This window comes from Rhinoraja longicauda, chromosome 22, assembly GCF_053455715.1.
Source record: "Rhinoraja longicauda isolate Sanriku21f chromosome 22, sRhiLon1.1, whole genome shotgun sequence".
Classification (NCBI taxonomy): domain Eukaryota; kingdom Metazoa; phylum Chordata; class Chondrichthyes; order Rajiformes; family Arhynchobatidae; genus Rhinoraja; species Rhinoraja longicauda.
The window spans coordinates 18,495,270-18,519,499 of NC_135974.1; the positions used below are offsets into that span (position 1 = coordinate 18,495,270).

Sequence of the window (24,230 nt, forward strand, 5' to 3'; positions counted from 1 at the left end):
GAGTGGGGCAGCATTATATCCCAGCCGGTCACCCATTGCATCAGAGATTAATATCAGTGGACTGAAGGAATGTCGAGGTATTGGTGACTAATGATCCCAATCGATCGCAATCGATCGCAACCACAGCAACCCAACTGGACTTTCTTCAGGACTTTTTTTTAGATAAAACTTTCGCCGCCCCTCACTGCGAGTCACAGTCATGGAGCTGCACCACAAGGAACAGGCCCTTCGGCCCACATTGTCTATGCTAACCAATTTCATATTGGGCTAGTCCCGATCGCTTGCATTTGGCCCATAGTCCTCCAAACCCTTCTTATCCATATTTCTGTCCAAATGTCTGTTAAAAGTGGTAAATGTGGTGCTGGTCTTTCGAAGCCTGCAACCACCACCCCTCTCCCCAATCGCTCTCACCACCTTTTTCCACTCCTCTCCCCTTCCAGCTCCTCTCCCAATCCGTATTACCCTCCACCCCTCTCCCAAATCCCTCTGCCCCTCTCCCAAATCTCTCCCCCCACCAAATCCCCTCCCCTTCTCCCAAATCCCCTCCCCTTCTCCCAAATCCCCTCCCCTCTCCCAAATCCCCATCCCAATCCCTGTCACCCCTTTCCAAATCTTTCACTCCCTCCCTCCCTCCCTCCCTCCCTCCCTCCCCCCTTTCTCTCACCTATGGTGGTGATCACGGTGATTGCGAAGTAGAAGGAGCCGGCGAACTTCCACTGGTGTCCGGCGCGATGCGGCTCGCTCTGCATAACGACCCACTCCAGCTCCCGGTAGTCCTCGTCGCTCATGCCGTACTTGCTCCTCAGCTCCATGCGTTTGGAGTTCAGCAGGCGCTTGCGGGAGATCTCGAAGTCAGACTCGAGCGCGTCGAAGACGGCGGCGCCGACCAGCAGGTAGGTGAGCATGCAGAGGATCAGGGAGAGTGTCCGCACGTTCTGCCGCTTCATGGCCACCGGAGCCCGGCTCCAGCTCGCCGCATCCCCGCCCTTCCCCCACCCACAGCACCCCGGGCACTCCGGCCGCGGGGACGCGCGCCTCCCGGAGACGTGCACGCGTCTTAATGCAATGATCAACTGAGTGTTTAGTTGCACGGCCCAGGAGTGTCAAAGTAGGGGTGGGGGCACTAACCACTTCGCCCCCCCTCTACCCCTCCTCTTCCCTTCTCCTCTCCACCCAGAGGTTGTCGTCAGTTGGATTAAGTTGGGTCAGTTTGGAAGGAGTTGGGTGGCCCAGACTACCCTCAACTTCCTTTGGCCTTGGATGGATTAAGCTTATGCGGTCGTGTTAGACTGGGAGGATCAGTTGGTTTATCGTGGTCTGGAGTGTCCGCGGTTGTGGTGGTTTGGTTTAGGAAAGTGGAGGGTTGTTCTGCTTGGTCTACACTGGGTGGCCTTTGGTTATGCAGGGTTTAGGTTTAGTATGGGTTGAGTTGTGAGGTTTACGGTTGAGGGGTTGATCCGGTTGATCTAAGGAGGTCGGTGTGGATCGCGATCGTTGTGTAGATTGAGTGCGAGTTGGGTTGGGAGGTTTAGGGTTGAATTGGGGAGAATTGGATTAGTCAAAGGCAGGTCGGTGTGGATCGGGAAATGTTGTATAGGTTTAGCATTGGTTGGGTCCGGTTGGTCGTATGTCGGTGGGTTTGGATTGCAATGTCGGTAGGATTAGCTTTGGTGGGGTTGGATTGGGACGCGAGGGACTACAGCTTGCTGTGTCTCGGTTGAGGCGGCTTGGGATTTAGCCCCGTGGGATCACTTACCTCCCCGCCACCCACAGTCGGGTTACAGGGCGGCTCCAGTCTGGCGCTTACAGCCTGGGCCTTGGCTGGTGAACTGATCCCAAGAATGCCTTTCCCAGAGCAATAAAGTCCAACCTTTCCCCCAATAAACTCCGCGAGAGGACGGTGCCGGCCGCGGCTCCACGCTCTAACTTTGTCTGTAGTTCAACCCCGAGAGCGTGGATGGCGTCGCTCGCTCCTTGAACCGAGTCGGTTGTCCTGGATCAAGATGGATTATTGCAAGCTGTTCTTTCCCGATTGACGGTAAGTCCGTTCAGGAAGCTTCCTTATCTCGACCGAACACCCCGGGCCTCGGGCGCCACCCTCCCGCAGGGGTCCAACTTGCCCCCGGCGTCCTGGATCGAGCCCAGCTCTCGCCTTCCCTGCGCCGTAGTGCAGATAAAAGCCGGTGTTTCATTCCGTCCTCTCCAGATTTGTGAGACTCCAAAGTGCCGGGATCCAGCCGGGTGTAGACCCATGCCTCAGATGCTCCGGGCGGGGCAAATCAGAGGTCACGGTCCCGCGCTCCCTCTGCTCTCTGCATTTCCCCCGCGGAGCGGAGAGCCCCGGGTCGGTACACGGCGACCCGCCCGCCGGCCGCTGCAATCCACAAGTGGCCCGAGGCGGCAGCGACGCTCCTGCAAAGAGTTAACGCCGAGCCCCAGCAGCGTTCACTCTGCGGTACCCGGGTGCCGAGCTGCGTGAGGATCGGAGGTGTCTGGAGTGAGGAGGTATTCGCTCATCCGGGCTGGTTGAGGGGGTTCGTGTTCAGTCAAGGCACACAGCCAACTGTGCACAGGTACAAGGCTCCCACAGACTAACACACTGTTACAGACACACACATAATCTCCACACACACACACACAATCTCCACACACACATACACACACACACAATTACGAAAACGCAGGCAATGGCCGTCACAGACGCATCAGTACAGATATACAAATACAATTAGGCACACAAGTACAGTCACACCAATGCAAACAAGTGCATGCAACGTCAGGGACAGTCAGAATCGCACACAGGTTTGCACGTGGAATTACATAAATATTATTCCACACAATTACATCCACATAACCACGCCTTCACATACTCCAAACCAAACACACCTCGACTGCAATATGCATTTATATAGCGCCACTAATACCATACAACACCCCCCAAGACATAACTGCAGTATTGGGCAGCATATATTTGACCAAACCTGTCATCAGGCCCCACGAGGAAGCATCAAGGCAAATTACCGAAAGAGGTGGGTGTGGAGGAGCAGCAGAAGGGAGTTTAAGGGGCAGAAGGATTTGGGAAGAAGTTCCCTGGGTTTGGGAGTTCCCCGCTGTGGGTCGTCACAGGGGCAGAGGCTGAACCCGTGGATGTGCAAGAGACCCGTGGATGTGCAAGAGCATCTCGAAACTCCTGGAAGCAGATAGAGGCGCCCACATCACAAACATCCCCCCCCCCCAAGTGAACAATCCCACATCCTCCGTATTCCACACTTTTGCTGCCCCCCCAGATAGAGCAGGGGTAGAGGTTCTTAGTCCTCACCTTTGACCGCACCATTATTCGACTTCTGCACAACACTTCAACATTTCCACCAGCCCTAATGTGATTAATCCAGCAGTCACATCTTCCCCTCACATCCTGTAATGCAAGCACACGTCTCTCCGTGAGCCTGTAGTTCGCTCATCCTTCCCCACCACCCCCTGCCCCTTCTCCTCCCCTTCCCCCTTCTTAAGCACCTACGCCTATCACTGTAGGAAGTGTAACACCTGTCCCTACACCTCCTTCCTCACCACCATTCATGGAATTAAACAGCTCTTCCAGGTAGCACACAGATTCGCCTGCACATCCTCCAGCCTTGCCTATTGCATGCCATGCTCTCACCGTGGCCTCCTTTACATTGACGAGACAATCTAAAACCAAGCGATTGCTTTGCCCAGTACCTGCGCCCTATCCAGCCATTTTAATCCCCCCCCCCCATACCGACCAATCCCCGGTCCCCTCCACTGCCAGGGCGAGGCCAAACACAAACAAGCGGAACAGCACCTCATAGCCGCCTAGGTAGTCTACAACCAAATGGCTTGGTCACTGACATCTCAAATTTCAGGTACCTACCCGCCCCTATATTTCTCCTCCGATCTACCTCAGTCCGCTCATGCACCCCCATCTTCCCTTTTTCACCGTCTCTCCCCCAACCCACATATGACTCGCACTTGATCCTCTCCCTCCCACATCTGACCCGCTCTGCCCCGCCCTCCCTAGTTACCATCTCCCACCACCCCACTTTCCACCTCCACCTTCTCCATCCCTGATTCTAATCTCTCAATCAACATCCTCCTCGCCTGTTTCCACCCACCGCTTGATGACTCTAACCTCACCCTCACCATCCCCGCCTCTTTATACTGGCTGCTGGCCCTGTACTCTTTAAATCCCGATGACCCAAAACGTCCTTTGTCCATTTCTCTCCACAGATGTTGCCTAACCCCCACCCTCCCCCCCCCAGAGTTCGTCTGGCACTTTGTGTTTTGCACACACAGAATTGTACCTTGAAGGACATTTGGCCTTAGGCCACTAAACATACACTCACACACATATGATGACACTTCTTTGTACAACACAGCGAAAAAAAACACACACACACACGCGTTTATTTATCTGTGTACATCCAACCGCACGCACATCAATTTATACATAGACATAAAATGCTGGCGTAACTCAGCGGGCCTATTCCTTTTCTTCATAGATGCTGCCTGACCCGCTGTTACCCCAGCATTTTGTGTCTATCTTCGGTATAAACCAACACCTGCAGTTCCTTCCGACCCATCCATGCAGACATAGTCTTGTTCACCTCGTCGCACCCGCTTAACCAAACACTCCATCAATCAATCCCTCACATGGATTTATATGCTGTCATGCACAACATTTATTCCGAACACCGCTCATAAACCCTGACACAATCTCATTAGCGTGTCAGTTTGGTTCTACCAGATAATATTTTACACGTATACTGTAGTGAGATATAGCCACGTGTACACACATGTGTGCGCACTATGGACTATTAGTATATAACATTCAATGCTAAATGCGGCACAACATTCACACATTCATGCAGTCAGCCACACACATGCACACACTTCACTGAGCCAGCTCAGCCTGCCTATCGTTACACGGTAATGTGTTGCATGCAATCTAATTTACCCCACGGTTAGAATGGATTCATTTTATCTCGACCAGCAACTATCCGTCAGTGACAGATGGGAGTGATATGGCCACCAGTTTTACTTCTTGTTGGGCAGCGGTTGGTGGGAAGTATCACCTTGTACGCGATACTTAGTCACGCTTCGATTATTTTCCAAGCGTTGTAAGTCGGCTCTGATTTATGTTGTTGTTTAATAAAGACGATCAGATAAATGGCAGAGTTCATTTGCATCGTGGGCACCCACGCTAATAGACTTTAACACGGTTCTAAATATTAATTAGGCATCAGCGAGGGTGGTAATAAACGGCAGCATATTGGGGATAATTCTCCGGATTCTGCAAGACAGGTTTGCATTGGGTGCGTGGTGTAAACTATTTTGCACGCTACATTTAACAGATAAAAGTGACAGATAAAAAATAGAATAGACAGGCGGTATTTAAATGTGTTTTCACACTTGCAACATATCTAAAGAACCTGAATTGTTCATTGTTTTTTTTCCAGTTGCTTCTCTCTTTTAAAAAATTATTTTCAGCAATTTACTGGCACCAAATTTACTTCGCTCGGCAATGGGCTAAAAATAGATTTCACTGGTAAGATCCAATAAGCAGCAGCACACAGTTCAGTTAAGAGCTGACCATGGTTCTGAAGACAAAGTCCAACGCGTGCCCCGAGCAAAGCCATTCAGTACCCGGGACAGCGACCAGCGAAGGAACAGCACTTTCTATTAAACACAACTGCAATCCCACCCTGAGCGGCCAACGCGATCCTCAATTTGTACTGCATTAACATTTCACAGACAAAGCGGCACAGTGGCGCAGGTGCTAGATCCGCTGCCTCACAGCGCCACAAACCCGGGTTCGATCCTGACCTCGGGTGCTGGCCCTGTGGAGTTTGCACGTTCTCCCTGTGACCGCGTGGGTTTCCTCCGGCTGCTCTGGTTTCCTGACACATCCCAAAGATGTGCGAGTTTATAGGATAATTGACCCTCTGTAAATTTCCCCTACTAGGTAGGGTGTGGATGAGAAAATGGGATAACATAAAACTATATTAGAATGAAAGAGTAGAAACAAAAAACTAACGATGCTGGTCTATACCAAAGAGTAACTCAGCGGGTCAGTCTGGGGGAAAAAGATGGGTGATGTCTCAGGTTCGACTCCTTCCGGCAAAATTGGTGATCAATAGTGGCGTGGACTCGGTGGGCCCATGGGCCTGTTTCCATGTTGTATCTTCCAATCAATCAATTTGCAGCATCTGCCACCTACTGATTTCAGTTCATGCGTTTCTGTTGCGCCTTCCTCCGCCAAAGGGATTTGAAGTAAATAGAATACTTATGAAGTGCTCTTGTGGTTGTAGAAAACTTGGCAGCTAAATTCTGAAGACACAAGGAACTGCAGATGATGATTTACAAAAAAAAGACACAAGGTGCTGGAGTAACAGCGGGTCAGGCAGCATCTCTGGAGAACATGGATAGGTGATGTTTCAGATCACCTTCAGACAGCCTGTAGAATGGTCCCAACCTGAAATGTCACCAATGTTTTTTTTTGTAAACCAGCATCTCCAGTTTCTTGTGTCCCCATAATGGGATTGCTACAGGATTAGTGTAAATGAGTGTTTGCTGAGATTAATTCTGTACAGCAAGTTTCCACAATCATAATGAACAGAGAAGCTATTGTGATGTTGATGGAGGATAATTCCTATGCAATGGGGCAATATCCACATTCTTTTCTGAATTTATACCATGAGATTTCTTCTTACGACTGCCTGACAGAAGAGTCTATTTAACTTCTCATCTGAAAGACAGCATTGCCAGTGGTGCAAACTCTGATTAGACGTCTGTGCTTGGGTATCTAGGAGGGACTATCCCAGAACCTCATGGCTCAGAGGGTACGTGTCTCATGTGCCATTGCCAACCCTTTGAAAAGCCTCTCCCATCAGCCCTGCACCATATTAAAAGCTTGGCAGTGCTTACCTTTTCAAGCCATCATCCAATTATTTTTTTGGAAGATATTATTGAACCCTCTTCAATCATTCTTCAGGGCAAAGCATTGTGGATCACATCAGCACACTGTTCACCTGCTCTCTCCCCCCCCCCATCAAAGTCTCTGCTTAAGCTCTACAAATATTAATAATTAGATGGCTTGCTGTGATATTTGCTGAGAATCCCGATGAACCATATCACTCAAAGGGGTGATGAAAATATCTGTGAATGCAAAACCTGATTAAGCCTATTACTGCAACTAGAGAGCAATTAGAGAGCAGTCCTGGACTTCTATCCACCTCATTGGTAATCCTTGGACTATCTTTGATCAGACTCTACAGGCTTTTATCTTGCACCAAATGTTATTCCATTATCATGTATCTGCACACTGTAAGTAGCTCGATTGTAATCATGTATTGTCTTTCCGCTGACTGGTTAGCACGCAACAGAAGCTTCTCACTGTACCTCGTTACACGTGACAATAAACTAAAACTGAACTAATGTGTAGCCCTAACAGGCTACAATGATATAAAGTCAGTGGAATTTGATCTTTGCTTCACCCTACAGAAATGGAATAATAGCAAACTGTTAAAAAAAAAACCCTCCAACTCCTTTTATACCTCTAATTCTAATACTTCTTTGATGAGTTCAAGATGTTGAGATAGGAAAGGTGGGACTCAAGGGCCTGAGCTATATGGAGGATATTGCCAGGACTCTCGGGCTTGAGCTATAGGGAAAGGTTGAACAGGCTTATTCCTTGGAGCGCAGGAGGCTGAGGGGTGATCTTATAGCGGTGTATAAAATCATGAGGGAATTAGGATGAATGCACCGAGAGTCTTTTACCCAGGCTAGATGAATCAAGAACAAGTGGACATAGATTTAAGGTGAGAGGGGAATGTTTTAATACGAACCTTTTCACACAGAGCGTGGTTGGTGTATGGAATGAGCTGCCCAAGGAGGTATTTGAGGCAGATACCAGAACAGCATTTACAAGACATTGGTACACGGATAGGAAAGATTTAGTGGGATATGAAGAAAATGCAGGAAAATGATCTTGGAAGTAGTTGAGGTAGATACTGTAACAGTAAGGGGGCAGATTTAATGGGAACCCCCAATAACCGAAATCATATAACAAAGCTAAAATTTACAAGCAAAGAACTGCAAATGCCGGTTTATACCAAAGATAGACACAATGTGCTGGAGTAACTCTGCAGGTCAGACAGCATCTCAGGGGTAAAGCTGCAATATCCATTTTCTGCAGGGATAGTGCTGGATCTGCTGAGTTACTCCAGCACTTTGTGCCTATCTTATGTAATAAAGATAATGGGATTAACATAATTGCAACAAGGACCAGAAGGGAGATAGTTTGAATGCAGTGAGATGTTCTGATATGCTGTGGGTGGTCTCAAAGGACAGTCAAAGTAAATTCAGTCAGGACAGTGAGAGAGCATGGAATAAATATTCCCTGATAAAAGTATATAAAATGATGAGAGGCACTGATAGGGATGACAGTCAGAACTGTTTTTCCCAGGTTGGAAATATCAAATAATAGAGGGCAAAGCTTTAGGGTGAAAGGGGGCAAGGTTTAAAGGAGGTGTGGGGGCAAGTATTTTACATGGGAAGTGGTGTGCCTGGAATGTGCTGATGGGGTTGGTGGTGGAGGCAGATACGATAGTGCCAATTAAGAAGCTTTTAGATGGGCACACGGACATGCAGGGAATGGAGGGATATGGATCATGTACAGGCAGAGGAAATTAGTTCAGCTTGGCATCATGTTCTGCATGGATATTGTGCTGAAGGGCCTTGGTTCTTGTGCTTCTCTATGTTCTATGATCTAAGCGACTGATGCTAGATTATAGATCCATGCTGACCCGTCAAAAACACAGTATTCATTATTCTTAGAATGGAAGAGCACAAATTGATTGTAGATAGTGCAATCATTGCAACAAATAATTGGTAGCAAGAGATGATAGACTGTGGCATATACCGCTTAACAGAGAGAAGGAGAGAGCGAGAGAGAGAGAGAGAGAGAGAGAGAGAGAGAGAGAGAGGGGGGGGTTGAGTGGGTGAGAGAGAGAGAGAAAGAGAGAGGGAGTGGGAGAATGGAGAGGGACTCACACACACAGAGAGAGAGAGAGAGAGAGAGAGAGGGAGAGAGAGAGAGAGAGAGAGAGAGAGAGAGAGAGAGAGAGAGAGAGAGAATGCAAGTGAGAGAGAATGCAAGTGAGAGGGGAGAGAGAGAGAGAGAGAGAGAGAGAGAGAGAGAGAGAGAGAGAGAGAGAGAGAGAGAGAATGCAAGTGAGAGAGAATGCAAGTGAGAGGGGGAGAGAGAGAGAGAGAGAGAGAGAGAGAGAGAGAGAGAGAGAGAGAGAGAGAGAGAGAGAGAGAGAGAGAGAGAGAGAACAAACCCTTTTTTCATCCACCTTCCACGCTGTGTGTACTGATTATCTGCTGAGCTGAGAGTGTTGGTGTTACAATTTGTGTTACAGACGGTAACATAAGTGATAGCAATGATCTGCTCGATTCCTGCTCCTGATTATTATACTCTGACTGCTACCGAACTAAGAAAAAATGTCTTGTGAGCGAGAACTGGGAGAAGACAGGATGAATACACGGCGATGCCTCCGGAGTTAAATAACGCTCATTACTACAAACACTGCAGCAGAATCCTCGGTTCTTTTTGCCATAACCCCAAGAGCTTGGAGGGGAAAAGTAACTCGACAATACGCATAGATGTTAATCATATAAACCTGGCTAAATATCTGTGAGTGAGATTGTGTAGTTAATGAAATATAATCATCTTCATTTGACCATCACTGACTTATTTTTCAGTCAATGTAGTTGGACTTTGAGAAGTTAGTAATTTTAGTGAAAGGTTGCAGTGAGGAGGTAGAAAATTGGCCCAAAAGCTCCATAACCGAGGAGAGAAGTGAAATATGTTGTCAATGAAGTATTTCCACATCTAGATGGGGGACATCAGTACTTTACCATCATTCACTCTGCATTTTCAGATGAGAATGTTCTATGTCGACACCTTTCATTATCTCCAACAAAATGCAATGTTCTGGAGGAACTGGAAAAGGTGCAGAGAAGATTTACGAGAATGTTGCCAGGTCTCGAGGGCCTGAGCTACACGGAGAGGTTGAGCAGGCTAGGACTTTATTCCTAGGAGCACAGAGGGACTATGGGGTGATCTTTTAGAGGTATGTAGGACCATGAGGGGAATAGACAGGGTGAATGCACAGTTTTACCCAGAGGTTTGGAATCAAGAACCAGATGACATAGGTTTAAGGTGAGGGGGGGAAGATTTAATAGGTACCTGAGGGGTAACTTTTTTACACAAAGGGTGGTGATTATATGGAATGAGCTGCAGGAGGAGCATAGATAAGGCAGGTGTTATCATAACGTTTAAGAGACATTTGGACAGGTACATGGATAAGATAGGTTTAGAGGGATATGGGAAAACGCATGCAGGTGGGACTAGTGTAGATGGGGCGTGTTGGTCGGCATGGGCAAGTTGGGCCGAAGGGTCTGTTTCCATGTTGTATGATTCTATGAATCTATAATTCAGTGAGGTAAGGAGTCTGTCCATTCCCTCCACAGATGCTGTCCGGCCTATTGAGTTCTTCCAGTTCTTAGTGTTATGATCAAGATTTCAGCATCTGCAGTTCTGGTGTCTTCATTACCACTTGTTCTGGTATATTTTCGAGCAGGCTGAAATTAATTGAAGTAATTTTATGATCTATCAAACTTTACTGTGTTTGATAAACCTTTACTTTTTCAGGACCTCAAACTGCAGAAGTCAGTTCCTTGAACTTCTCTCTGACCCAGGTTTGGGGATCCTTAGATCATATGATCATCAAGTTACTATTTATTGCAAACACTTCTTTATATTTGAATCTACTTCTTGCAACCGTTATCAAATCTAGAACATTACCCTCTTTCATTGCCACCTGGTTTATCTAAAAAATAATACAAAGTGCTGAGTAACTCAATGCGTCAGGCGGCATCTATCCCTATCCAGTTTACACTTTAAAGTCTAACACTTTAGACTTTAGAGATACAGCACAGAAACAGTCCCTTCCGCCCACGAGTCCACATCGACCAGCAACCACCCCATGCACTGACACCATCCCACATTAGAACTTGGGTTCTGTCTGTGTGGAGTTTGCACGTTCTCTCTGTGACCACATAGGTTTCCTTCGAGTGTTCTGGTTTCCTCGCACATCCCAAAGACGTGCGGGTTTGTAGGTTAATTGGCCCACTGTAAATTGCCCCTAATGTGTAGGGGGTGGATGAGAAAGTGGGAAACATAGAACTAATGTGAATGGTCGGTGTGGACTTTGTGAGCTGAAGGACCTGTTTCCATGCTGTATCTTTCAATTAATCAATCAATTAAATCATGTCTCAGTCTCATATTGTACAAAGAGCAAGCTACCTGAACTTACCTCGTTCAGAAACTCACAGTCCTGGCATTATCCACATAAATCTCATCTCTAATGTTTTTATGCAGCATCTTACAATCTGCTGACCAGAACTGTACACAATATACCAACTGCAGTCTAACTAATGTTTTATTCAGTTTTAGCATTTTCTTCCTAATCTTGCAGTCCAACAATGGAGAGAACCTCACAAATCTTTGTAAATGTGTTGTCTTGTTACATTTAGGAATTGTTGGACATACATTTTCATCCACTTCTCTCTGTGCACCTGTGACTGTTAGCCAGGCACAGCTCCTACACCATCTTTAAATTTGCCACCAGGTGTTAATGAGTCAGAGTACAGGAGGGAAATTGATAATCTGGTTCAGGTTTTAGTTTAAGCGATACAGCATGGAAACAGGGCCTTCAGCCCACTGAGTTCACACCGATCAATGATCACCCATTCACACTAATTCTATCCTACACACTAGGGACAATTTACAGAATCCAATTAACCTACAAACCTGCATGTCTCGAATTTGGGAGGCAGCAGCATCTCTGGAGAACATGGATAGGCGATGCTTCAGGTTGGAACCCTTCTTCAGACTGGACATGGATAGGTGACGGTCAGGGTCAGGGGCCATTCTTCAAACTGGACAGGGATAGATGGTGCCCAATTTAAGTGACGCTTTGCACCCATTACAATTGCTCCACTCTTTTAAATTTCAACATCAGCATTTCTTGCTTTAACTATGCTAAACACTGTTCCCGTTAACATGTATCTGTACAGAGTGGATGGTTTGATTGTAATCATGCTTTGTATTTCAGCAGACTAGTTAGCATGCAACAAAAGCTTTTCACTGTACCTCAGTCTACGTGACAATAAATTAAACTAAACTAAAGACATTTCGGGTCAGGACCCTTCTTCAGACTGGACACGGACAGGTGATGTTTCAGGTCAGGATCTGCTTCAGTCTTCTTTATGGGAGTCAACAGAACTGGACTGTTTATTGTGGACTGTCACCCACATTGTAAAATTTATATCCCAGGTTTTGGATAGAGAAGGAATTGACAATTATGCTCGTATCCATAAGATTACTGATGGACAAGTCTGCCATTGATTGCTGACGTCATTCAATGCTCCAGTCCTGATGGACCTCGTCGGATTGCACCAGTGAGAAATTAGTTTCCGCTACAAAACTGATATTTCAATGTCTGAAGAAGGGTCTCGACTAGAAACGTCACCGATTCCTTTTCTCCAGGGATGCTGCCTGACCCGCTGACTTACTCCAGCATTTTGTGTCTATCTTTGATATTTCTTTATTGAGTCAATAAGGTATTGCAGTAGCGGAATGCTGCTACCTCTGCGAAATAATGCTGGCCAAGTATTCATGAGGGCTTCTCTTTAGTACTGGCAGTTCCAGTCAACAACCTTTAACAAGTGTGCTTGTCCCAATGCAGCTGAGATGTAATTGTGAAGAAGAACAAACCAGTCCTCTCTGGAAGAGAGATGCATGCCAACTTCATACACTCAAAGTAGAGTTATTGACTTGGCAATCCCAATAAAATATATGTCAGCCTTTCTGTCTATTTCAGCCTCGAAACAAACCACTCACTGCTAATCTCTCGTGTGGCCATTTTAGAAAATATTGGCCTACAAACAAATATTTCTCCCTGAAATTGGCAACACAGAGTGGCAAAGAAGGTGTACGCTATGCTTGCCTTCATCAGCCGGGACATTGAGTATAAGTGTCAGAAAGTCATGATGAAGCTTTATTGGTCTTCTGTTGTACCATATTTGGAGTATTGTGTGCAGTTCTGCCCTCTCCATTACAAGAGGGATGGGTAGGTTTACCAGAATGCTGCCTGGATTAAGCGATGTTAGCTACACAGAGATTGGGTAAACTTGCATTGCTTCCTTTGGAACGCCAGAGGTTGAGGGAGGCTTGATAGAAGTGTATAATATTATGAGAGGCATAGATAGGGTAGACAGTAGAGCCTTTTTCCCAGGATAGAAATATGAAATACTGGAGAACATCGCTTTAAGATGAGAGGGGCAAAGTTTAAAGGAAATGTGCGAGGCAAGTTTTTTTTACACAAAGGGTGTGGGTGCCTGGAACACACTGTCAGGAGTGTGGTGGAGGCAGATACAATAGTGACATTTAAAAGGCTTTTAGATAGATAAATGGATGTGCAGGGAATGGGGGAATGTGGATCACATGCAGGCAGAGATTAGTTGTTCTTGGCATCATGTGTGGCACAGGCATTGTGGGCCGATGGTCCTGTTCCTGAGCTGTACTGTTCTATGTTCTACATTCTATGTTCTATTTTCTATGTCCTATGCCTAAGGCCTATGTACGACCATATGTTCTATGTTCATTGTCCGTAATTATGCTCATCGGGTTCAGAACAAGTGGTGAGACAAAGTGAGATCACGGCACCTACCTGGATGGGCATGGAGATGCGGGGGACGATTGATAAGATGACCTTCCCTGCACTGAATCGTGTTTGGAGAATTGCAAGCCCTGGACAGAAGAGGGTCTGGCACGGAGAGGTAGTGGCACTAACAGCGTACCCATGACTCCACACCTAATGAATCAGCTCCACCCGTAGGTCCAAGCGCGAAGGTGCTGACCATTTTGCAAATATTGGGGATCAATCCGACACAAGACCAACTCTTATCTGCCTGCACACAATCCATATCCATCCATTCCCTGCATATCCAAATTACTTTAGACTTTAGATTTTTAGGACAGCACGGTGGTGCAGCGGTAGAGCTGCTGCCTTATAGTGCTAGAGACCTGGATCTGATCCTGACTAAGGGTGCTGTCTGTACAGAGTTTGTACATTCAGCCTGCGACTGCATGGGTTTTCTCCGGGTGCTCCGGTTTCCTTCCACACTCCAAAGACGTACAGGTTTGTAGGTTAATTGACTTTGGTAAAATTGTAAATTGTCCCTAGTTGTGCGATAGTATTACTGTACGTGGTGATTGCTGGTCAGCGTGGACTTGGTGGGCCGTAGGGCCTGTTTCCGCGCTGGATCCCTGCTTTGAGACCAAGACAAGCTGGATACAGAGGGCTGGGAATGTAAGGAGGGCTGAATGAACTCCCTCTGCTTCTTGCAATGCATTAACCAACCAAGCCAATGAGAATGTTCATAGTTTAATCCCTTCTTCTGGTCAGACGGTCTGATGATGTCCCGACGGTATCCCAGTGGGGTCTTGCAGAGCAGCAGAGTCGGTGGGAATGCATAAATCCTCAGCTCACCTGCCACCATCTGTCACACTACATGGGGCCCATACAGTAGGGAGCAAGCAGCAAGGTGACTGTGAATCATGACTGAGTGAGAATCAACACAGAAGCCGTGTTACAAATGCTTAAATTATCCATAAATATTCAACATTTACATTGCCCCCTTCTGAAGCAAAGCTGGCCCAAAGTGCATCATAAAAGGGTATAGTCCTGACCTTCCAACCTACCTCATTGCAGACATTGGACTTTTTCTATTGAACATGTACCTAGGTACAGTGAAATGCTTTGTTTTACACACAACCTAGACCATACACAAGTGTCGCCATGTTTTCGTGCCGACAAAGCTACAAAAGTACTGCCCAGTCCTATCTACTGCGTCACTATGCCGCACGTTAATTATGCAGCATTGTGGCACAGCGGTAGAGCTGCTGCCTCACAGCGCCAGAGATCCGTGTTCAATCCTGTCTGCAAATGCTGGCTGTATGGAGTTTGTATGTTCTCCCGGTGATCGTGTGGGTTTTCTCCACGTGCTCCAGTCTCCTCCCACACTTCAAAGACGTACAGGTTTGTAGATTAATTGCCCCTAGTGTGTAGGATGCAGACATGGGATCAATGTCGGCATGGACTCAGTGGGCTAAAGGGCCTGTTTCTATGCTGTATCTCAAAACTAAACTAAACTAAACTAAACTAAACTAAACCAAACACGCAAACAAAAGCTTTTCACTGTACCTTGATACATGTGCCAATAAACCAATACCATACCATAAAGGTACAGCAGCTGAACAGAGAGCCACAGAGTCACACAGGAAGCAGGCCCTTCATCCATCTCATCCATATCCACAGCTGATTTTGAACTTGAGTGAAAATTGGTTAGAGGTAAGAGGAAAGAAGCACTGGTGGTGTAAAAATCTGTGTAAAAATCTTCCTTGCACATCTCCTTTAAACTTTTCCCCTTTCACATCAAAGCTATTTTCTCCAGTATCCTGGGAAAAAGGTCCTGACTGTCTACCCTATAATGCCTCATAATTTTATATACTTCTTTCAAGTCATCTCACAACCTCTGATGTTCCAGGGAAAACAATCCAAATCTGTCCAACATCTCCTTGTAGTTAATATGCCCAATCCAGTGTGATTCTGGTAAACCTCCTCTGCTCCCTTTCCAAAGCCTCAGAATCCTTGCTGCAATGGGGCAACCGGAACTGCACGCAATACTCCAAATATGGCCTAATCAAAGTCCTATAAATTGCAACATAACATCCTGACTCTTATCTTAATGCCCCGACCATAGAAACATAGAAAATAGATGCAGGAGGAGGCCATTTGGCCCTTCGAGCCAGCACCGCCATTCATTGTGATCGTGGCTGATCATCTACAATTAGTAACCTGTGCCTGCCTTCTCCCCATATCCCTTGATTCCACTAGCCCCTCGAGTTCTATATAACTCTCTTTTAAATTCCTCCAGTGAATCGACCTCCACTGCCTTCTGTGGCAAAGAATTCCACAAATTTTGGTCTCCAAATTTGAGGAAGGATATTCTTGCTATTGAGGGCGTGCAGCGTAGGTTTACTAGGTTAATTCCCGGAATGGCGGAACTGTCGTATGTTGAAAGACTGGAGCGACTAGGCTTGTATACACTGGAATTTAGGATGAGAGGGGATCTTATTGAAACATATAAGATTATTAAGGGGTTGGACACGTTAGAGGCAGGAAACATGTTCCCAATGTTGGGGGAGTCCAGAACCAGGGGCCACAGTTTAAGAATAAGGGGTAGGCCATTTAGAACAGAGATGAGGAAAAACTTTTTCAGTCAGAGAGTTGTAAATCTATGGAATTCTCTGCCTCAGAAGGCAGTGGAGGCCAGTTCTCTGAATGCTTTCAAGAGAGAGCTAGATAGAGCTCTTAAGGATAGTGGAGTCAGGGGGTATGGGGAGAAGGCAGGAACGGGGTACTGATTGAGAATGATCAGCCATGATCACATTGAATGGTGGTGCTGGCTCGAAGGGCCGAATGGCCTACTCCTGCACCTATTGTCTATTGTCTATAAATTCACAACACTCTGGATGAAAAAGTTTCTTCTCACCTCAGTTTTAAATGGCCTCCCCTTTATTCTTAGACTGTGTTCCTTGGTTCTGGACTCCCCATTGGGAACATTTTTCCTGCATCTAGCTTGTCTAGTCCTGTTATAATTTTATACATCTCTGTAAGATCCCCTCTCATCCTTCCAAACTCCACTGAAGATGAGCATACCGTACACATTCTTTAACACTGACACCCAACTGTTTACACAAAATAAACGTGAATATCGAAGATGTGAGCTTATGTTGCAGTTATGTAAGATGTTAATAAGGCCACATTTAGGGTATTGTGTTCAGTTTTGGGCACCATGTGATGGGAAAGATGTTGTCAAGCTGGAAAGGGAGCAGAGAAGATTTCACCAACCCTTTTACACAAAATAATGGTACCTGTTGGGTTTCTCTCCTTTCCTGCCTGGATCGTTGTCCCACGGGAACTTGCTATAGTTCAAGGATGACTAAGCAAACACTGCATCACATCTGGAGCCTGACCCACACATGAACTCATGAGGGGAATTGATAGGGAGAATGCACAGAGACCTATACCCAGAGTAGAGAAATCAGGAACCAGAGACATACGTTTAAGGTGAGAGGTAAAAGATTTAACAGGAACCAGAGAAGCAACTTTTTGCTCAGTGGGTATATGGAACGAACTTCCAAAGGAGGTAGTTGAGGCAGATAATATGACAGCATTTAAAAGACGCTTGGCCTGAAGAACAGGAAGAGGTTGGGCAGGCTAGCACGTTATTCCTTGGCGTGCAGGAGGCTGAGGGGTGATCTTATAGAGGTGTATAAAATGATGAGGGGAATAGATAGGGTGATTGCACAGTCTTTTATCCAGGGTAGGCGAATCAAGAACCAGCGGGCATAGATTTAAGGTGAGAGGGGAAAGATTGAAAAAAAACCTGAAGGACAACTTTTTCATATTAAGTTGAGCTGAAGGGCTTGTTTCCACGCTATATGACAGTCAGAGGGTGGTGGCTATATGGAACAAGCTGCCAGAGGAGGAAGTTGATGCAGGTACAATAACATTTAAAAGGCACTTGGACAGGTACATGGATAGAAAAGGTTTGGACGGATATGTGCCAAATGTTGGCAGGCGGGGATGGAGCTTAGATGGGGAGCCTTGGCCGGTATGAAGGAGTCGAAGGGCCTTTTTCCGTGCTTTGACTTTTAAAGTCTAAAGCAAGGCCCTGTGCTGACAGATTAACAGCAATAAGTCTGCCCGTGAAGCTGGAGCCAATTGGCACTTGTAGTCTGTTATTAGCTTACTCTGCACGGATCTGTAAGCAAGCATTTTGTAAAAATAAATTGCCTTTATGACACAGTCACTGCATATCTTGGAGAGACAGTCTTCTTTCATGGATCGAGAAGGCACCCATCAAAAATGCAGCTGATACCATCAAAGACCCACAATGCCTCGGACATGCCCTATTCTTGCTGCTACTCTCTGTGCGGAGTTTGCATGTTCTCCCTGGGACCATGTGGGTTTCCTCCGGTTACTCCGGTTTCCTCCCAAATCCCAGATTTATAGGTTAATTAGCCTTCGGTAAATTGCCCTTAATGTGTAGGGAGTGAGTAAGAAAGTGGGATAACATAGAACTAGTGTGCACGGGTGCTTGATAGTCGGCGTGTGTTGAAGGGCCTATTTCCAATGGTCCAATGGTCCAATGTTTCTTACTGTCAAGTATGCACTGCACAGTGAAATTCGTGTTGCATAGCTCACACATGCATAAGTCGCCATATTTTGGCTCCATTTACAAAAGTTAAAAAAACACTTTTCATGCTGTATCTTTCAAACAATCAATTCAATCAAAACCACCGGGGGCAAGGTTCAAGATCAGCTTCCTCCCAGCAACCACCAGGCTCTTGAGCCACCCTGCACAACACGAACCACAGCCCCACCTCAACACCAAATTACTACAGTCTTTGCACTGCTATGGTTGCTCTTTGTACATAGAACATAGAAAAAAGTACAGCACAAGAACAGGCCCTTCAGCCCACAGTGACTGTTAAATACCAGGGAGTAGGAGACTGTGGAAGAGCGGATGGGCAACACAGTGGGGCAGCAGTATGGTCTTAACTACGGGCGCTGTCTGTATGGAGTTTTACGTTCTTCCTGTGGCCGTGTGGGTTTTCTTCGGGTGCCTCGGTTTCCTCCCACATTCCAAAGACGTACAGGTTTGTAGCATAACTGCCTTCTGTAAAACTGTAAATTGTCCCTAGTGTGTAGGATAGTGCTAGTGTACGGCGTGATCGCTGGTCGGTGCAAACGGTGGGCCGAAGGGCCTGCATCCGTGCTGTATCTCTAAAATATAAAGTCAAGTTTAAAAAGCCAGAAATCAGAGGGACTCAGTGTGACATAGAACAGTGTAGGATCTACTGAATCCCACGACAGAAAGCAAAGGACAAACAACATTTAGCTGAGCCAGACACTTTGTCACGTTTATTCCGGAAGCCCCTTTTACCCACATTCTCACCAGTCATAACCAGTGTGCAGATAAGGGCAATTATTGCGTCTGACCTTGGAGTTGTTATTGAGCTCTTGTGGCTGGACCTTCTCGTGTGGCTGCTGGCAAGTCGCCAGCGGTGACAGGCTGTATGCAAAACCAATGTTGGCGTGAAGGCGCCACAACAGTGCAGCGCAAGAACAGATGCTTCAGCCCGCAACATCAGTGCTGAACATGATGCCAAGACTATCCCTTATCTATCTTCATATAACCCATTCCCTGCATATCCATGTGCCTATCCAAAAGTCTCTGAAACACCACTAACATATCTGCCTCCACCACCACCCCTGGCAGCGGGTTCCAACCATTCACCGTCCTCTGTGTAAAACGCTTCCCCACACAATTCCTTTAAACTTCAGATACAAAAAAGTGCAGATGCTGGTTTGTACCAAAGATAAGCACAAGGTGCTGGATTATTCTCAGGGTCCCGACCCGAAACGTCACCTATCCTTCTTCTCCAAAGATGCTGCCTGACCCACTGAGTTACTCCAGCACTTTGTGGCTCTCCTTTAAACTTAGTCCCTCTCACCGTAAAGCTATACTCCATTGGTATTGGACTTTTCCATATTAGGAGAAAGATTTTGACTGTCTGACCAATGTACTTTGGTTTTGCACGACCAAGGTGTGGTTTATTTAGATTTGCTGCTCATTGGTTGTATATGTACTATTGTTGTTGTGTCTAATGTAGCTCCAACTTTGCAGCAAGTAAGAATGTCATTGTTCCGGTTCATATCTGGAGCATACAACAAGTTAACACACTTGCTCTCTCGTTCCCAGATACAGTGTCTTTATCAATTCACCCATTGACTGCAGTATGTTCTACGCTGTCAAAAAGGTAATGGATGAGATTTCAGCAATCATCCCTCTGCACATAATCCATTATATTCTTCACTAAATCCCAGAATAGCTACAGCTCAGAAAGAGACCATTTGGCCCATTGAGTTTGTACTGGTTGTCAGTGGTAGTAATCCAGCTCATTCCCGACTCCTGTCCCCCTTCTCAGACGTTGCAAATACTTTTTATTTAGATACCCATCGAGCGCCCTATCCGATTCTGCTCCACTTCTCTCCCGGAGAATTAATCCAGTTTATAAACACCCCTTATGATTTTATCACGTTCACTATAGACCCTAAACACTCACAGCGTAAATATCATTCTCCTCACATACACTTTGGGGCCTGTAGGTTCTTGATGCCTCCATCCTGTTTGATACTGGTTACTCTGTAGAAATCCTTCCCAGCGTTACATCCCTTGATCAGATCCCCAGCAACCCTTCCCTGCCCAAGGAGAACACCCCACATCTCAAGTCCATCCACACGACAAAACACTTCCTCCCCGGAGTAATTGTGGTGAATGTCATCTTCAACCTCACTGAAGTCAACTTCTCCCTCAACACCAGCAAGACAAAAGGAGCTAGTTTGTGGCTTCAGGAAGCAAGGTAGTGCACATGGCATGATCAGTATCAATGGTACTGAAGTGGAGATGGTGGAAAACATCAAGAACCTAAGGTAAATATCTTTTTCTAAGTAAAAAAACTATGGCCAAGAAAGCACACCAACACCTCTACTTTCTCAGAAGACTTACACATGTAGGAAGTTTAGCATGTCTTTTCAAACTTCTGCAGATGCTCCGTAGGAGGTATCCTATCGGGATGCAACACAGCTTGGTTTGGCAACAGTGCGACGCTCCCTCAGTACTGCCCAACCCATAGAGCGGCACTCCCTCACTACTGCCCCTCCCACAGTGCAGTGCGGCAAAGGTCCTGTTTCCACGCTGCATCTTTAAACTAAACAATCTACTGGCCATCCCACAGTGCGGCGCTCGCTCAGTACTGCCCATCCAACCTGCAGGCTCGTTCTGTAAAGAAGAATTTTCCCTCTTCTCGTGGTATGCTGTGGAGTGGATTAAAATTGGGAACTCGTTCAGTTGGCAAGTGAGAGGTTACCCAGTCAATGTCAACTGTCCACATGGGTCTGAAATTCCACACTATTCATCCGCAATCCCCAGAGCGCTGTTAAGTAAATTCTCCTGACTCCTTGGCACTGTACTCTGCTCTCACTTTCATTCCAATCTCTCTGTAGCTGCAGCATTTGTCTCAAAACAAATTAATTTTTTTGAAATTTCACCAATGGATTTCTGATGAACCCTATGTCCATGTTGTGGCTGGATCCACTGTAAATGAACATTGGATTAATTAGAACCCTTCCAGTTCAATAAATCCATGACCACCCAACGATAATGTGAGATGACCTTATAGTGGGAAACTAAGCAAAGGGATTCTACAAACTTAATAGAACCGAACAAAGAGAAACCAACACAATGTGTTTTTTCTGGTTAAATTCCAGGTTATTCTGACCTGGAATAACTCAGCAGGTCAGGCAGCATTTCTGGAGAACATCAATAGTTGACGTTTCAGACACTGGACATCAGAGTTTTCAGGCTCCTACTTATTTCTTCTTCCTGCTGGGTCTGCCCTCTCTTCCCCATTAGCTCTTCTCCTTCTCCTTTTCACTTTTTGCTCTCTACTCATCTCCTCTCCGCCATCCCTTCCTTGGCTCCATTCCCCACCTCCACTTGTCTCTCTGGGTGACATGGCAATGCAGTGGTTAGAGCCGCTGCCTCACAGCGCCAGAGATCATGGGTTCAATCCTGACCACCAATTCTGGCTGTGTGGAATTTGTACGCTCTCCGGTTTCCTCCCACAACCCAAAGATGTGCAGGTGTGTAGGTTAACTGGCCCTCTGTAAACTGCCCCTAGCGTGTAGGGAGGGTTGGGAATGTGGGATAACACAGCACTCATGCAAACGGTTGATTGCTGGGCGGCGTGGACTCGGTGGGCTGAAGCGCCTGTTTCCATGCTGTATCCCTAAACAAAATTAATTAATTCTTCTTCCCTCTTTACTTCACATTGTAATTGAAACATGAGGCTGTTGTCATACAGGATGGGCGAAGGAGTGTCTATTCATGTCCTTCACACCTGCTCCACCATTGCACAGCATCATCCCAAAACAATTTCTGTCCAATCCCCAAGTTCCCTGATTCACTGAGAATCATAAATCTCTTGACATCAGCCTCAAATACAGTCAGTTTTAAATTTAGAGACACAGTATGGAAACAGGCCCTTTGGCCCACCGAAACCACGCCGACCATCGATCACTGTGCCACCCCATACTCTAAACTAAATTAAATCAAACTAAATTAAATTAAACTAAACTAAGCTAAACTCAACCAAACTAAACTGTTCAGAGTACACTAAACGCAGTCTTACCAAACTTATAATGATCCCACTGCTTCCAAAATGTTATTCCTTGGTGAAATTCACCTCAGCACTTTGTCTGCATTTTTTTATGCCCTTGTTAACCTGTGTTGCTTCTTTTAATGATTTCTCCTTCTCCTTAGTTGGGGGTTTATCACTTGAAATTCAAACCACAACGTCAGTCCAGAACTCATTCCAGCTGCCAAGATAAGAATGACTCAATAAAATCAGAGGCCAAGCATTGAGAAATCCAAAGGTTGGTGTTTTACTTGGCATGTAACTGGAGTTAGCTGAGCTCCACTCAACCTCATTCCTAGGGCACAGTTGGCTGGGTAGGGGATCAGATCATGCCAGGGAATTGTCTCCGTGCTGCCATTGCATAACCGACTCTGCAATGAGAAAGTGCAACTCAAAATTGTGCAAAACTAGGCTCAGAACTTCATCCCAAATATTGTTCAATCAACTCTTTATTGTCGTCAATTTCCATGATTGGTGTAAGTCTTCTTTGTACAAGATCAGAAGACAAGACAGAAGAGTATTAGAAGAGGGCGGCACGGTGGCGCAGCGGTAGAGTTGCTGCCTTACAGCGCTTTCAGCGCCAGAGACCCGGGTTCAATCCCGACCACGTTGTACGTTCTCTCCGTGACCGCGTGGGTTTTCCCCCACACTCCAAAGACGTACAGTTAGTAGATTAATTAACTTTCCATAAATATAAATATCCCTAGTGTGTGTAGGATAGTGTTAATGTGCGGGGAACGCTGGTTAGCATGGACTCGGTGGGCCAAAGAGGCTGTTTCCATGCTGCATCTCTAAGCTAATCTAAACTAGACAACAGGAGCAGGAGAAGGCCCCTCAGCCCCTCAAGCCTGTCCCATCAGTTAATATGATCATGGCTGATCTACGCTGGCCTGAACTTCTCTTCTGTGTCAGTCCCATAAGCTAAGGTGTAGTCTCAATCTTAATGTAGACCTTAGACATTTTCTTTCAAACTGTAACACTATATCACTGCAACACTATATTCTGCACTCTGATATGTTTCTCTTTGCACTACCGGTTGTAGTTGTGTGTGGCTTGATTATACTCATGAAAGGTAGGATTTGACATAATCAAGGACCTTTTTCATCCTGATCATTCCTTCTTCCTCCAGCTCCCATAAGGCAGAAGATACAAAAGATTGAAAGCATGCACCACCAGACTCAGGAACAGCTTATTTCTGCTGTTATAAGACTACAAAATGGTGCAGTCTCAATCTTCCAACAACTCATTGTGAACCTTACACTTCTCTCCGGAACTGTAATGCTGTAATTCTGTAACACTATATTCTTCACTCTGGTAGTTTTATCTTTGCTCTACCTGCTGTAATTGTGTATGGCTTGACTGTACTCATGGATAGTATGATTTGACAGGATAGCATGCAAACATAGCTTTTCTCTGTACCTCTATCACGTGACAATAATAAACAAATCGCCACTTCCTCATCACTCTCAACTCCTCGATCTGTCAAATACTTATCTATTTCCAACTTCTATCCAATTATCTAGACTCCACCACCCTTTGGGGAAGAGAATTCTAGAAATTCACCAACCTCTAAGAAAAAAATAGCTCTTAGAGTAGTGGCACATTGGCGCAGCAGTAGAGTTGCTGCCTTACAGCACCAGGGACCTGGGTCGATCCTGACTACAGTCGCTGTCTGTACGGAGTTTATATGTTCCCCCTGTAACCACGTGGGTTTCTCTGGGTGCTCTGGTTTTCTCCTACACTCTAAAGA

General features: G+C 46.1%; 1 protein-coding gene and 1 long non-coding RNA gene across 2 annotated transcripts in view; one reads left to right on the forward strand and one right to left on the reverse strand.

The window, feature by feature from the left end:
* Positions 1–2,598, reverse strand: part of LOC144604460 (potassium channel subfamily K member 9-like) — a 31,623-nt gene extending 29,025 nt beyond the window's left edge. Inside the window, exon 1 of the mRNA XM_078418907.1 lies at positions 665–2,598. Within this exon, the coding sequence (XP_078275033.1) occupies positions 665–947 (283 nt within the window). The 5' untranslated portion in view covers positions 948–2,598. The remainder of the gene's footprint in view (positions 1–664) is intronic.
* On the forward strand, positions 1,739–23,754 carry LOC144604461 (uncharacterized). The gene is made up of 4 exons (XR_013548726.1): positions 1,739–2,038; positions 19,984–20,041; positions 22,606–22,718; positions 23,610–23,754. It is a non-coding gene; the product is annotated as an uncharacterized LOC144604461 (long non-coding RNA).
* The last annotated feature ends 476 nt before the right edge of the window (positions 23,755–24,230 follow it).